The sequence below is a fragment of the Denticeps clupeoides genome, chromosome 1 (assembly GCF_900700375.1).
Source record: "Denticeps clupeoides chromosome 1, fDenClu1.1, whole genome shotgun sequence".
NCBI lineage: Eukaryota > Metazoa > Chordata > Actinopteri > Clupeiformes > Denticipitidae > Denticeps > Denticeps clupeoides.
The window spans coordinates 32,261,918-32,277,488 of record NC_041707.1 but is presented as its reverse complement, the minus strand read 5'-3'; the positions used below and the strand labels follow the sequence as shown (position 1 = coordinate 32,277,488).

The 15,571-nt window shown below is 46.4% G+C and overlaps 2 protein-coding genes across 2 annotated transcripts; both read right to left on the bottom strand.

The window, feature by feature from the left end:
- Positions 1–1,151: 1,151 nt before the first annotated feature.
- emx1 (empty spiracles homeobox 1) lies at positions 1,152–5,718 on the bottom strand. The gene is made up of 3 exons (XM_028986913.1): positions 5,279–5,718; positions 3,665–3,849; positions 1,152–1,931 (listed from the first exon to the last, which is right to left on the bottom strand). Exons 1-3 carry the CDS (start codon positions 5,625–5,627, stop codon positions 1,764–1,766), a joined length of 702 nt encoding a protein of 233 aa, XP_028842746.1. The 5' UTR covers positions 5,628–5,718; the 3' UTR covers positions 1,152–1,763.
- Positions 5,719–14,313: 8,595 nt separating this feature from the next.
- noto (notochord homeobox) lies at positions 14,314–15,235 on the bottom strand. Its single transcript, XM_028970447.1, has 3 exons — positions 14,880–15,235; positions 14,611–14,795; positions 14,314–14,514 (listed from the first exon to the last, which is right to left on the bottom strand). The coding sequence occupies exons 1-3, from the start codon at positions 15,202–15,204 to the stop codon at positions 14,314–14,316; spliced, it is 711 nt and encodes a 236-aa protein (XP_028826280.1). The 5' UTR covers positions 15,205–15,235.
- Between the last annotated feature and the right edge of the window lie 336 nt (positions 15,236–15,571).

The window sequence follows — 15,571 nt, the reverse complement described above, 5'->3', positions numbered from 1 at the left end:
TCGGAATGTCTTAAATATCTGCCATTTTTTAACGCTTATGCGGGTCAGTGTTATTAATTAGACCGGAACCGTGCACCGGTTTGGATTGGTTTGGCACGCTGCTGCTGGTTACTGGAGGGATCTGTCACGTAGTGCTCCAGTTCATAATCATATACTCGTAATCGCCATGTTTGAATCGCACAAACATCAAATTGGTGACTGTAGGCTGCAATTGTACCAATCTTTAATTCAGGATGAAGTGGTTGGGTGTAAACTTCTTGCATTATTATCAGCATCGCCTCCTAATGCAGCTCTTTGTTGGCCCGGTTGTCACGGCAGCCTGTCACAGTCATCCGCAGTGGTGTGGAACAGGACATGAAGCCACACGTTCAGCAGTGTACAGGGATCAGCATCACACACACAAATAGGGGCTGAAAGGGGACCTACTGCTGGTTTTGTGTTTTTTTTTTTTTTTTTTAGGGATGGGGGGTCAAAGGTGACCTAGGGGTTGTTCCAGACCCAGAAAACTCAGAGATGGTGAGGGGTACAGAACGCTGAGTATCGAATAAAAATAAAGAAATAAATAAATAAAAACAGGGACCAGGTGATGCGTGTGCAGGGAGCAGAGGGGAATCTGGGTAAATTGTTTGTTAACTGAAGCGCTGAGAGGTGTGGCTCTCGTTAGGCACTCTGCCAAACGACGACACACACGGATACCTACTCAGTCACACAACATTAACACCTACACACACACACACACACAAACGTGGTTTTAACTCGTCTTCCTTCCCTCTTAAATACGGCAGGGTTTGCATGGAATGACAGTGTGACTCTGTGAAAGGCTTTTGTCTGTGTGTGTGTGTGTGTGTGTGTGTGTGTGTGTGTGAGAGAGAGAGAGAGAAAATCTGCACCTGTGTTAAGTATAGGATGTCCAGAAATGTTCAAAACAAACTTCCAGTGACATCCTTTATACTCTGTCACGCTGCAGTTACGGTCAAGCTGCAGGTTCAGAGTTCACCTGTAGGATCGTTTGACACGGATTCCTTCGGTTGACAGGAGATCGCTGAAGCAAGATGAGACAGTGGCACTACTAACAGGTGTGTGTGCGCATGTGCGTGTGAATCTGTTGTAACACAACTCGACACGTTCACTTTTTTGTTTTTTGGCGTCTAAAATGTCTTTTTATTTTTCCGTTTAGTTTGTTCTGGGGGAAAAAAAAACGATTTAAGATCCGTTGGCAAATATTCCACTTCATCAGCATCATGGAGAGCCAATTCACAAGAAACACACACTCACAGTCTTACATGCACACATACACACACACGCACGCAAAGGTAGGGTGCCGTTCTGGTCGGTGCCGTCAGAAAAGTCAAAGGTCTGAGCGAGACCGTGTCGGAATTTTTAATGCTCTGTTCTTCCTTCCTGTAATTACTGTAAATCAACTCACACTCCTTCAGTCAGCAAACACAACCACAGCTCCCGGCGCTGATGGAGGGATGAAGGGAGGTGGAGGAGTGTCCTCCGTCATGTGACCTCGTGCGGAGGAAGAGGTGGACACATACTCAGATGGAGGGATGGGGAGCGGGCCGCGGTTGGAGAGGGGAGCTCAGATACAGTCTCTGGAATCCGCCCAGTCTCAGGCTCCGCCCCCAGGCTTCAGCGTCTGCCGTCAGTTCACGCTCGGCCTTAATCGATCACTACGAACATTACAGAATAAATAAAGAGCTTCATCTTGGACGGGGCGGGGTCAGTGGCAGAGGGGTTCGGTTGGCATCTGGACGTGTTTAGGTGTCGGACGTGACATCGATGTCATCGCCGGAGTTCTGCTTGGTGGCCAGGCGCCAGCGGTTGATGTGGTGGTTTCCCTTCTTTCTCTGGCTACTCTCCGGACCCTCTTCCTCTAGCTTCTGCCGTTTGTACTTGGTCCGCCGGTTCTGGAACCACACCTTCACCTGTAGAAGGAGAGTGGAACCACACATTCAGTTCTTCTCAGCCTAACACCCCTGTGTACTGAAATATAAGACCAAGTGCCTTTATATTAGACACAGAGCTTGGGGCCAGTTGTGTCACATCCAGTTTATCTTCAGGGTTGCTTGCTTGCCTGAGTGTCCTCATATCTGATGTTCTTATAACCTATTTATATCATGGTGATGACTGACATGTCCATAATTAGCCAGATGCGTCATTGTTTTCAGCTGAAAATTGTCCAAATATGCATCAAAAATACACAGAAGAGCCAAAAGTGAATACTTAACTTAGAAGAACTGGTTCCTTAATACCTAGCCTCAACAAGCAATTTTCCTGAAATGTGAACTTGAACCTCTCCGCCCCAATCTGGCAACACAAAGTTCTGTCTTCTCCCGAGTTTCCCGAGTCTGACATGCGCGAACGTCCCCAACGTGTGTGGCGAAACAAATCCCATTCCCGTCATCAAATAATTAGAATTCATTCCCTTAAATCATCGCAAAGTCCGGGTCAGAGGTCAGAACGGTCAATTTTCACACCGAGGCGAACGGGCCTGTGCTTCTTATGGAAGGTAGTAAAGAACCAGACTTCTGAACAAGCCTGAGGTTGATACGCTCTCGGCTTTGTAAAGCCTACACAAAAAAACGCTCCAAATGTAGATGGTTATTTTACTTTAATGGATGATTCCTGACAGATTAATGAATGAATTTCGTTTTGTTTACAGTGTGACGATCAAACTAACTCGTTCCACGTGTGACCCGAATGCGCGAAATATTAATAGAGAAGCTGATATGTCGTCATTCGTCCCGATTCATTATTCGTTTTACTTGACTGTTAATCATTTGATTTTTATTCACATGCAAGTAATTATTGGTCCATGGTTTAATATCGAACGTACTTCCGTTGTGCTTGTGCGTGTTGTGTGTGTTTGTGTGTGTGTATGTGTGCGTACGTGTCTCCTAGCGTGTTTGAGTTATGTCCGTGTGTTTGTGTGTGTATGTGCGTGTGTTTGTGTGTGTATGTGCGTGTGTTTGTGTGTATGTGCGTGTGTGTACGTCTGTATGTGTGTATGCGTGTGTTTGTGTGAATGCGTGTGTGCGCGTGTTTGTGTGTGTGCGTGTCTCTGTGCGTGTATGCGTGTGTGTGCGTGTATTTGTGTGTGTGTGTGTGCGTGTCTCCGTGCGTCTGTATGTGTGTATGCGCGTGTCTCCGTGCGTCTATGCGTGTGTGTGCGTGTTTGTGGGTGTGTGCGTGTCTCTGTGCGTGTATGCGTGTGTGTGCGTGTATTTGTGTGTGTGTGTGTGCGTGTCTCTATGCGTGAGTTTGTGTGTATGCGCGTGTCTCCGTGCGTGTATGCGTGTGTGTGCGCGTGTCTCTGCGTGTGTGTGCGTGTTTGTGTGTATGTGCGTGTCTCCGTGCGTGTGTTTGTGTGTATGCGCGTGTCTCCGTGCGTGTATGCGTGTGTGTGCGCGTGTCTCTGCGTGTGTGTGCGTGTTTGTGTGTATGTGCGTGTCTCCGTGCGTGTGTTTGTGTGTATGCGTGTGTGTGCGTGTTTGTGTATGTGTGTGCATGTCTCCGTGCGTGTGTTTGTGTGTATGCGTGTATGCGTGTTTGTGGGTGTGCGCTGGTCTCTGTGCGTGTATGCGTGTGTGTGTGCGTGTTTGTGTGTACGTGTGTGTGCGTGTATGCGTGTCTCTGTGCGTGTCTCTGTGCGTGTTACCTGCGTCTCGGACAGACTCAGGTTGTTGGCCAGCTGCTTGCGCTCCGCTCCCACCACGTAGTGGTTCTTCTCGAACGCGCGTTCCAGCCGCAGCAGCTGCGACGGCGAGAAGGCGGTGCGGATGCGCTTGGGCTTCCGCGCGAACGGCCCGTGCAGGAGCAGAGCATCCTGGGAAACGTCGTTTCCTGGGGACGTTGGAGCGGGAGAAGAGAACAGAAGAGAAGAAAAGAGAAGAAACGATGAGGCTTTTTTTGGCGTGAAGTCAGGCGGAAGCGGCGCGAGCGCCTGACAACCGTTTTATTCTGAGATACACACACACACACACACAAACACAATTTCTTTAAGAAAAAATATTATTAAATATACATTTAAAATTATCAGATTTAAAAGCAAGCCTATAAAAGCAGTAAGCTTTTAAAAACGAGAAGAATTGAAATAATTCATATTCATTTTCATGGCACTTCATGCAACTGGTGTAAACTGTCGCGTTGGTGAAGTGGCGGTGTGTGTGTGTGTGTGTGTGTGTCTCTGAGTGTTGAGGGGTCGCGAGAAAGAGACTCAATTACAGAATCCACGGGAGTCGCGCGTTTCCGCTGCGAACGCGCAGATTACGGGCCGTGGTGTTGATTTGAATAAAAAGTAAAAAAAAATCACCTTATATAACGCATGGTTATACTCTGCCTCGCTCATGTTTATATGAAAAAAATAATAATAACCGAAAATTGTATTCATTTATTACATTTTAATCTATTAATTGTGTAACGTAATCTAAATGTTTAAATCACCAGTACAGCAAAGTACTAACTAAAATCGGTAAAATACGATAAAAATTCGTAATTTCAGAATTCTAAAATATTTCAGGGAGATATTTTTATGTATATTATTATGTATATTATTATTATTATTATCGGTTTTGCTTGTTGGTCTTTTTTTACATTAATGTATAACGGATTTATCTGGAAACGGCACCAGTCAGGCCGGAATACCGAGATCATGACAGAAAATGCGCTTTTCTTTCGCTCTGGAGGCTGAAGGTTGACGCGCGATATGGGGCGTCCTGTGCACCCCTGCTTATTTGGCGTTTGCAATCGGGATTTATTCAAATGACTTTTAAATAAACGTATAGAATTTCCTCCGGATTATTTATTTATTTTTTTTATTTGTGCTTGAGGTTTAGTGTAAAGCAAATCTTCCATAAATGTACGGATATTTCTCTCTCTCTCTAACACACACACACACACACACACATATCCCGATATCAGTACAGCCAGCGGTAAAAATATAAATCCCCGACAAAAGCAGCAACTTTGCGTCGGAAGAAGGATCTCCAGACAAGGAGATAATTACAAATTCATAATTACAGTTATAATGTTACGGTGCGTACGAGTTATTATGATCGCATGTATGTAGTATTGTTTCACTGAAATGGTTATTAAACCCCACGTGTCTCACCGCCTATTAATAGTCTCAGATACTCCACCCGAAGCGGAATTTGTGAGGATGAGGGAGCTCGGGCTCGAGGTGAGGTGAACCCTGACACTGATTCACAGACTTTTTAATAAATAACAAATAACCCCCCCTCCCTCCCTCCCTCTCTCCCTCCCTCCGGTTCACCTTGAAAGCGGTGTCCGAAGAAGCGGTTCCGCAGGACCCACGGGTAGAAGTTGAGCGGCTCGCGGTGCTGCGCGCCGAAGAAGTGCGGGTGCTGGAGCGCGTGCGCGTGCGCGTGCGGGTGCGCGTGCACCGCGAGCGACGGGTGGCCGACGCTCTCCGGGAACACCAGCTCCGGGCTCGGGTACAGCGGCCGGCCGGCCGGCCCTTGGTAGGCGCTCATGAAGCCGTCGGCCGGGCTCGGGGCGTAGCCGAGCGCCGCGGGGCGGACCGGCTCCTCCGCGCTCATCGGGTTCTCCTTCGCCACCAGCGACTCGATGGTGAAGCAGCGCTTCCCGGCGGCGGAGAACATCCTGGGCGGACACGGCGATTACCCGGCGGCCCCCGCTTCGCAGACTGACGGCGCGGCGCCGGGACCCATCCCCCGTCGGCCGAGCGGCGCGTCTAACGGCGCGGGCGTCTGCGGAGCGGCATTTTGTGAGGCGCGAGACGGGAGCGCGCCGCCGCCGCCGCGCGCTGATTGGCCCGCGCGCGCGCCCGTCTCGGGCGCGCCCCTCCACCTGCCCCACGGCCGGGGACGCGACGTGGGCGGAGCGAGAGCAGAACGCGACAAGAAGAAAGTTCCACTCTTCATGTAGACTAGTTTTTAAAGTTAGACCCCCCCCCATCCTGCCCCGGGTTCTAACCCCCCCACGTTCCCCGATTCATTCAGCGCATCTCGTTTCTAGCTCCAGTGCCATGGATAATAAATCCGATCCCAATTGCGACGTTAATATTTAGTAAAACGATGACATTTGTCGTTTAGTGTTTAACCGGAAGCGCAGCGCGTCGGTTCCGCCCGGTGAGGTATTAACTCCCCCCGGGGCAGCGCGGGACCGGCGATACCATCTCACCGCTGTGGTCCCGTTAGTTAACCAGCTTGGGGGGGGGGGGGGGTCAAGGGTCGTAGGTCACGACGTATTAACGTAGGGCGATTTTTATTTATGTTACTCGTGTTGAGTGTCTCCGCGGTAATGATTAGCTGCTCGTGGGTCGGAAAATCGGTACGCGGGGAGCCGCAGCGGCCGCGCCGCGTATACACGGGCTATTTAGAGCACTCAGCACCTTTTAAAGCCTCCTAATTATTATTAATCATTCTTTACTCATTAAACACATTAACTCGCCGTTTCACTGAAACGGGTAGATCTACAACCAAAATATTTCTAATTAGGCCAGTTTAACATAAACGGCATCCCTTCTTTTGTTCCACTTCGGTAATATTAATAGCAATAATAATAATAACGACACGAATAAAGAACAAAGTAGGGAATTTCGATTATTTTAAATCTGCAGTACTGCGCAATAAGCTGCAAGCGTAAAAAAAAAAGAAAAGGCGAGGCGTTTATTGCATTCTGTATTTTTATGACATCGTGCGTACAGAGAAAGCGACTCTGTTATTTGGTTCCTCTCTGAGCAGCAGTACAATATTGTTCTCCATCTGTAGACTTTTACTTGGAGATAATTCATTAGTTTGCATTGTATAGAAATAGATTTTTTTCCCCAAATCAAATGAAATGGTGGCAATTGACTTTTAAATATTTATTATTTGGTAGAATTTAAATAGTTTCGCTAACGCCCATGGTGTATTATATTACATTTTTACTGTATTTCACGCTCAAAGAGTCTTGAATTCCGTCATTCCGTGAGAGTCGCTGCTGATCTTTCCAAAGTGACAAAACTGTCGCTTCCACAAATATGACAAATAATTGCCCGATCATTACATTATAGCCTAATTCATGTTATATGGCGATCCCCATTTTTTCCCCATTTTCCGTAATATTTCGTGAAACTTGGTAGTGACGATAAATGCCGAAACAGCGTGTTTCGTCCAGTCACGCGACGCCAGACGTGACATCTGACCTCCTCAGTCAAGAGCATAAGACATCATGAAATGACTCGTTTTCCCTCTGCTTGGCGCACACACTCCCTGCCCAGATCCACGCGTGGATCTCCCTCATACCATGTTGTGTTTTAATACGAGATATTTATAAAATGATCTTATGAATATAATATACGGTCTTTTCGGGCTTCTGACCACGCCTTGTCCCTCTGTTACAGCTATATTACAGATCATGGGTGATAACAAAGACCATGCTGGGGATTGGGCGCCAGAGTGGGAGAAATGGGAAAGATAATCTGAAGCCCAAAGCCTAAAATATAAAACTGGCGTTGAAAGAAACTTTGACGAATCTCATATTCAATTTTGTCTGCACATCCAGGCATTTTCAGCATGAAAAGGCAATTTGGTGAATACTCCCCAATTTTGAGGAAACAACTTTTTGTTAATCAGATTTTAATACCGACAGCCATTTTATTTGAAGATAATGGTCATGGTGTATCATTGTTTATTCTAAAACGAAATCATTAAATTAAATCAATTCTAATTTGTCTGTGAGATAATGCTGTCACATTAAATTGAGTTTTGTGGTAATGAATGTGCAATTAATGTAAGCAAATGTAAAGCTACAATGAAAGTGGAAATGGTTCTCTTTGCGTCACGGGTCGTTTGATAATGTCTCGTTCAGCGCCATCTACTGGTATCCCCCCCTTTTTTTGGTCTGGACCCGAACTGTGACGTTTCATCGTGCTGTCCTGAGCTGCAGTCTACTACACGTTCGTACACATACACACTGCGAAAAAATGTGGGGCACTGGTCACTTAAGACAATTTCCCACGTTGCCCAGAATATATATATATATCTTTCTGTCTCTCCAGGCGCACAACCAGACGTGCAGTGAAATGTGGCAGCAGATCAGGCTTGTAGATTGTGTGCATCTCCAGGCCAGTTGTGAGGTCACGCTCTTCTGCATAATGAAGGTGCACGTCTTCATATCACTTTCCCATGAGGGACTGTGGCATAAGATATTTGTCTTTACCTCCACCCATGTCCATATAAGCACACACACACACATGCACACACACACCCTCAGCCCTGGTGCAAACTTTATTCCCTCATACAATCCCTCCAACCCCCATTCCTCCCTCCCTCTCTCCCTATCTCTCTCACTGTCACTCTTCTCTCTCCTTCAGTAATTAAGAGTTCATGCAGTCTGTAATGAATACTAATGGAGGAACGAACCATCTGTGCAAAAACAGAATTAAAATCTTCCATGCTGAGAGAGATGGAGAGGATTGGAGGAAGGGGGGTGGCGGGCTGCAGTGGGAGTGAGAGACGCGGCTAGTTTTGTACAACAGCAGAGGATCGAAAAAGTGGAAATTTAGACAGGAATAATCACAAACAGGGGAAATGTAGAGCACATAGAAATAATTTACATTTACTTCATGTACTTTGAAATTAATTTCCATGTTTTCATTGTGTGAGGGTATGAGGCCTTTCCTCCCTATGCTTATTGTTGGATATTTGTGTTTTAAGTAATGAATTTATTAAAGATATTATCATACAATTCAGTGAAAAATAATATACAGAATTACAGTACATATTATCATTATTAATTACTGATGCTGTACTTATATAATGTATGAACATACTAACTGATGTGATATAAGCACTGCAAAATACCAATAAAAATAACTGTTAACGTGAAAAATTGATGTTGCTTTGGTGCTAGAGGAGTCTGTAAAATATTCAACTTACTATCACACATAGATCTTTTGCCTGGTGAATTTTGTATAATAAAGATATTACGTCTTGGCTAAAGCGGTCTAATATATTACATGCTGCTTTGAAATCTTTAAACTCCGTAAGGTGTTGTGGCGCTGCGTCAGCGTCGTCGCTTGTTGTCCTCTTGCGCCCCCTCGCGGTCATACAAATGTTTAAGAATATTAATCATTTATTATACGCTTATAGGGTGTAGTGGGTTAGACACTCGCCTATGAACGAGAAGACCCAGGTTCAAATCTCACTTACTACCATTGTGTCCCTGAGCAAGACACTTAACCCTAAGTGTCTCCAAGGGGGGACTGTCCCTGTAACTACTGATTGTAAGTCGCTCTGGGTAAGGGCGTCTGATAAATGCTGTGAATGTAATGAACAAGTGCCATTAACTCAGACTTGAGAAAACCAATAAATCCATACATCGTCTCCTTTTGTCCGCTCCAATATGGGGTCACCACAGCTGATTAGATGGTTATTCGCATAATTGATTTTAAATTTATTTTACACTCGATAACCTTTCTGATGGAACCAACACCATTTATACAGACTTCAGATCACACCAAGAAACACACGGTCACATATGTTCATTGTGGCTGGGTTATGTTTAGTGTGAAAAAGGTTTTATCTGTCCAATTAATTCCCATCAGTTGTTTAGGTTTAAATGCTAATTTCTGTGATTTGTCTGGCTGTCTGTCTTCTGCTCTCATTTACATTTACATTTCCAGGATTTATCAGATGCCCTTATCCAGAATGACTTACAGGGACATGGACAGTCCCTCTGGAGGAACTTAGGGTTAAGTGTCTTGCTCAGGGATACAACGGTAATAAGTGGGATTTGAACCTGTGTCTTCTGGTTCATCTGTCATTTAACCGTAGGATTGGTCACCAGCAGTACATTGTCCTCTGAATGAGACTAACAATGGATGGGTGTAGGGGAGGGGTAAGTCACCAGAATCAGATTCCTGAAAAGCAGAGAGCTGTGTCAGCATACTTATAATACTAATTACAGTATTTTTATGATTAGCATAGTAATACAATCATAATCAACAACAACAAAAATAATAACAATTATAATTATATTATTATGTACAATATAGCTTTACTGTTGTATCCCTTGTACGATCCTAACTTTTACTGTAGCACACTAATTCAGGTGTACATTTGTATAAATGTGAAAATGAAAACTAACGGGCCCATTTCCTGCATCATGCTGACCCCTGCTGGTCGGATGCTGAACTCCTGCTGCGGAGACGCCACTGTGGTTATTCTGCCTTTGGCCTCTGGGTGGCGGCGTAGTTCCACGAAATATATTCGAACCCGAGGCTGCTTTTCTTTTCCACTTACCTGATTGTTACGGTAGATCACTGCTCGTGAGTGAGGTTGAAGTTTATTGTCATATGTACAAAGTACAGCGTACAGAGCACAATGAAATTCTTACTTGAAAACCTCTCCCGCGTAGACAGAACATAGAACATGATACATAGAAGACATGATACATAGAAGACATAGAAGGCAAAGTGCCGCAGCAATAAATAATAAGTCACAGAGTGAGTTGTTCTGCGCACTTCTGCGCAATATTCATTGGTGAAAGTGATTGCTTTTGTCATTGTGATACACAGCAAGCATCGGCTTGGTTTGCCGTAAATGAAGCTTAAGCCATAAATGAAGATATTTATTTCTATGTCACGGTATCTCGTTTAATTGTAAAAAATGAAAAAAAAAAAAAACAACAACAACAATGGGAATATATTTAATGCAGGGTTATTTAACACAGTGGTCATTGAGTTTTGGATTGATGCCTGTAGCCGAACTACATTATACCCTCAAAACTGTAGCTATTAAATGAATGAAGAGATGATTTGATGGCGTCTTTTGTGTAAAACCCCGCGCAAGTTTTATAACTATTTTAAAACCATTATAGCCTCATTGGGGGGGGGGGGGTAGAAACACCATAACACAATAGACACCAACCCCACAACACCATAGACGCAGCTAGTGAAATGTACGATTAACTAAAATGCAATCACGCGTTGCGAACTCAAATGTTCATGTATAAACTGTAAAAGGTTCCAACTTTTGGATTTACAGCGAGGACTCCACACACTCGTGAAGTCGTGAGAGAATAGACCCGGCGACCGGGTCATACGTTATAATTGAAGCCGCCGCTCTCAGCAAACAGCGAACTCGGGTCGCCATGGTGAGGGACGGAGGACGGGAGCGCGCACGTACGGGCGGCGACGCGCACGCTCGACCATTAATTAACTAATCGGGCGCGTTGTTTCACATTAGGCCGTGTGTGCTCAGCTAATCCGGGCTCTTACAAAAAAAGTTCTGGACACGATAAAACTTTCTTATGCGCAAAGGTTTTCGGGTTTAACTATTTGATTTATTTATTTATCACAATGGAGTTTTTTTTAAATATGTATTTAGATGCTTCTATGTTGTTCTGACGTTAAATCCAGTGTCTTAAATAAAACAGTAGCAGCCTTCAAGGCGGCGGAGTTTAATTGGCGTATCTTGATAATCTCCTTGCAGACTGTATGAACACGGAGATTAGAGTTTAAAACACTAACAAACAAAAAAAGCCTCCCTGCTAATGCACTAGGCCAATCCAATAAAGCGCTAGTAGCGTGACTGTCCCTTCCTCGTTCTGAAATGTGGACATTTTGTCCACATCACATTCGCGGATTTGTCGATGCATAATAAGATAAAAAAGAACAAGAATCAGAAATGCAGTTTTCCACGATGAAAACAGCCGCGAATGCAGCACAATAGCACAACACTATTAACATGAGGTGAACAATAGGACGATGCTAATAACGCTCGCCGCTAATAATAATCACCGGCGAATTTCGGTAGATTCCTGTAGCGAGGTGATATTTCACCACAGCGATTAATCTCTCTTTCTTGCGCGGTTCGTACAGAGCTGAGAAAACGGGACCGGCGTCATTTCCGAAGGGGGAAAAAAGGAAAAACGCAGAGCCTTTGAGAAGTTGCATAGGGCGGTCAGCTATTAAGTGCTCATTTAAAACGGGGCCGGTCCTTGTAGTCCCTTTCAGGCACCTTGCCCCTTGTCAGAAGTCATTGTGCGCTCCATATTAAACCTTTCACAATGAGACAAAGAAGCGCGCCCACTTCAAACGGCCGCGATGGAGGCTAATGACTATTAGATTGAGTGGCTCCGCAAATAAAATGCAACAGGCGGGAACCTTTTTACGGTTCTGTCGCCTTGAAAAATGTCTCGGCCTGCGCATTCTCACACCGAGCCTCGGGGCAGCCAGCCACACACCCCCACTACCCTGAGCTGTGTGTTCTGGTGCAAACAAGATAAAAAAAAAAAAAAAAATACATTACACTACGCTGCCACCTCACAGAGCTGCCCTTACTTTAATTTCCAAACGCACTGCTTTCCTTTATGCACATTTGCATTTCTGACATTAATCGGACGCCCTGGTCCAGAGAGACTTGCAGTCAGTAGTTACAGGGGACACTTTAGTGTCTTCCTCGGGGACACAATGGTAGTACGTGGGGTTTGAACCTGCGACTTTATAGGTGATTGTGCTGCCTGGGCCATTTTTGTGTTACCCAAAAGATTGTGCTTTTGTAATGTCGCATGTATTAGAACCTTTGGCTGACGAAACAACGCCGAACTCCTGTTTGAGCCGAGGAACAGTGGAGCCTTTCAAGACGTCGCAGGATAATCAGCGTGTACTGACAATCAGAGACGGACACAGAGATTAGTGTTTAGAACACCAACACACTGACCACAATGTTTCTCTCCGCTAATTCACTGTGCCAATCCAATAAAGAGCTGCAAACGTGACCGGTGGGCAGCTAAAGCCAACAGCGACCGGGTGCACGCATCCCCCCCCTGGAAGAAAGCAATAACACAGCGAGCGGGTTACGCTGAGACTATCAATGGTAAAATATCTGAGATTAGCATTTGTAGGCAGGAGGCAGAGTGCTCAAGGGCCCGTTTTTTAGGACCGGGGCGCTGGGGAGGGCAGCGGTCCGGCTAATTGGGACAGTGAGATTCCCCGCTCCCTACTGGGTTTCCCAGGACACCCCCTTCACTTAAACCATATACCACAGAGAGATTACACCTGATCAGAGCGAAGAAAGAAGGGGCTGCAGAGACAGGCGGACGGAAAAGAAATTGGCGGAAAGACCGGCAGGGGAGAAAAGGCCTCTTTCATTTCCTAATCCCTTCTTTGATTCTGTGCTGTTTAAGGAGAACGAAGAGAGAAGAGAGGAGTGCCCGTGTGCCTGTCTGTTATAGTCCGGCTCTACCTGTGTCTCCGATACCGTACTGTAACGCAGTACGGTACTCAGCATGGTTGATCCTTTCTTTTTACTTGCTGAGTTTACGACCATATACAGCCTGTATATGGTGTTGGCAACAACCTTGTCTATAAACCAGAAGACCACAAAGTCACAGGTTCAAACCCCACGTACTACCACTGTGTCCCTGAGCAAGTCCATCTGATAAATGTCATAAACGTAAAAGTTTTTTGCTGGATTTTTATTTTATGTACTTTGTTAAATGGACTTTGCCATCATATTTAACTTGGAAATTGTGGCATCTGCCTCTGTTGTGGAGTTAATTATGATATTAAAACTGGATTATGGTAATCCATTCCACAGTAAATTGAGACGGCGGTTCTTGGGTTTCAGACTGAAAGTCTGATATCACGGTTACTCATCACCTGTCCCGCATGAGAACGAATGGATGTGTGTATTAAACCGATCAACTATTTAAGATGTGTTTTTAATCATTGCTGTACCATTCAAGGTCATGTTGTCAGTGTCCATTCCATAAATATTTCAGGGTGTATAGTGGTAAAGCATATAATGCATGTGCTCAGATGGTAGCAAGTTGTTCTGATTAGAGCCTGTAGTTTCTGCTCTGCTTGCATGATTGAGATGAGCGTGTTAACACCAGTCTGTGATTATGAATACATAGGCCCACTCATTAATCTGATGATGAAAGCCGACATGATTACGGCCTTTAGACGGGACGTCAACGTGATGGTCCCAGACCAGCCATGGCTTTAGTTCACATCAATGATCGCTGGTCTGTAGGCTGTTCCATGAGTAATGTAATATTATGTATGGTCAAAACGACAGATTTATGCCGCATCGGGCCCATGCTGGATTCCAGAGAACAATGACAAGGACGTGGACAGATGACTAAGTTAAAAATATACTGTGGTCGTTTTATTCAAATGTACAAAATTCATTATGAAAAAAAGGCCAACAAGACAAACAATTTAAATATATAGATCTATATCTATTAAATATTTGTACAAATAGATACTATTTACAGAAAGCGATCTGCTGCCACATGTAACAGTGCAGCAGGGTGACAGTCCAGGATCCTGGGCTAGCACTCAGTGAGGGAGCCTTCGATATCGATGTCCGATTCGTCGGTAAAGTCGTTCTCCTCGTCGTCGTCTCCCTCGCGGCCCTGTGACCCCGGGCTCTTGGGGGGAGCAGCGAGCCCCAGTTTGGCCAGCTTGGCCTGCTGCTGCTCCAGACTCTGCTTGCGCCATTTGATGCGGCGGTTCTGGAACCAAACTTTCACCTGCGAGAAGAATAAAAAAAAATAAAAAAAAACAAGTTAGTTTGATGATTACTTTGCATTGTGGGAAGTAGGTGTGCTTGTGGCAGCTGCTCTCACCTGCGCCTCGGTGAGCTGGAGGGACGTGGCCAGCAGGTAGCGCTCGGACCCCACCATGTACTGCTGGCGCGCGAACTCCTTCTCCAGCCGCGAGAGCTGCTCGTTGGTGAAGCTGGTGCGCATGCGCTTGGACTTGGCCGCCTTGTGCTTGAACACATGCACGCCGGCCTTGGACATGGCCGCTTCTGTGGGACGAAGAAGAAGAATGAAACATTTGTGGAGACTTGTAAACCCGCCATGATAAGGCGCGAGACTCGAGCGACGTTTACCTTGTGCGTAAAGGAGTCCGCGGCAGGACGCCTGGTACGCGTAGGGCGGGCAGTAGTAGACGGGGTATCCGGCCTGGGGCGGCGCCACGCTCGGCGCGTACAGGTAGTGGGGCAGCTGAAGGGGCGCGTACCCTGCGCCGGGGGAGGGGTAGCCGATGCCGGGGTTCGGGGGGCCGCTCCTGTCCTTGGCACCGGCCTCCGGTTTGGCGAGCAGGGCGTCGATGGTGAACGACCTGCCCGCGCCGGCCTTGGGGGGCGACGGGGCCGCGCCGGGATGGGCGGAGTAGCCGTACACGGATCCGAGGGGTCTCGCCGGGGCCTGCATGACTGCCGAAGGTTCTCCTAGGTCCGAGGTCAGAGGGGTGACTGGCGTCTCGGCGTTCCCAGCCGGCCCGCCTTATATCCCCGCCCGGGCGGGGAGGTGTGAACGCGCCCCCCCCCGCCTCTCCCAACCTGCCCCCCGCGGACGCTTTGTCTCCCTGCCGACACTACAAGGTATCCAATTAACTGATGGAGTTGTAACAGGCTGGGATTGTCAAATAGACTAATAGTCCCTTTCCATGACAAGGCACAAGAGGAAGCCGCGGTGGCGGCCCGGGGGATCGGGGTTCGAGGGGCAGGGGGTCGGGATTTACGACAAAATTCCTGCGTGGATCTGCTCCCCGAGCTGTAATCATGACTGCTGAGGGCGC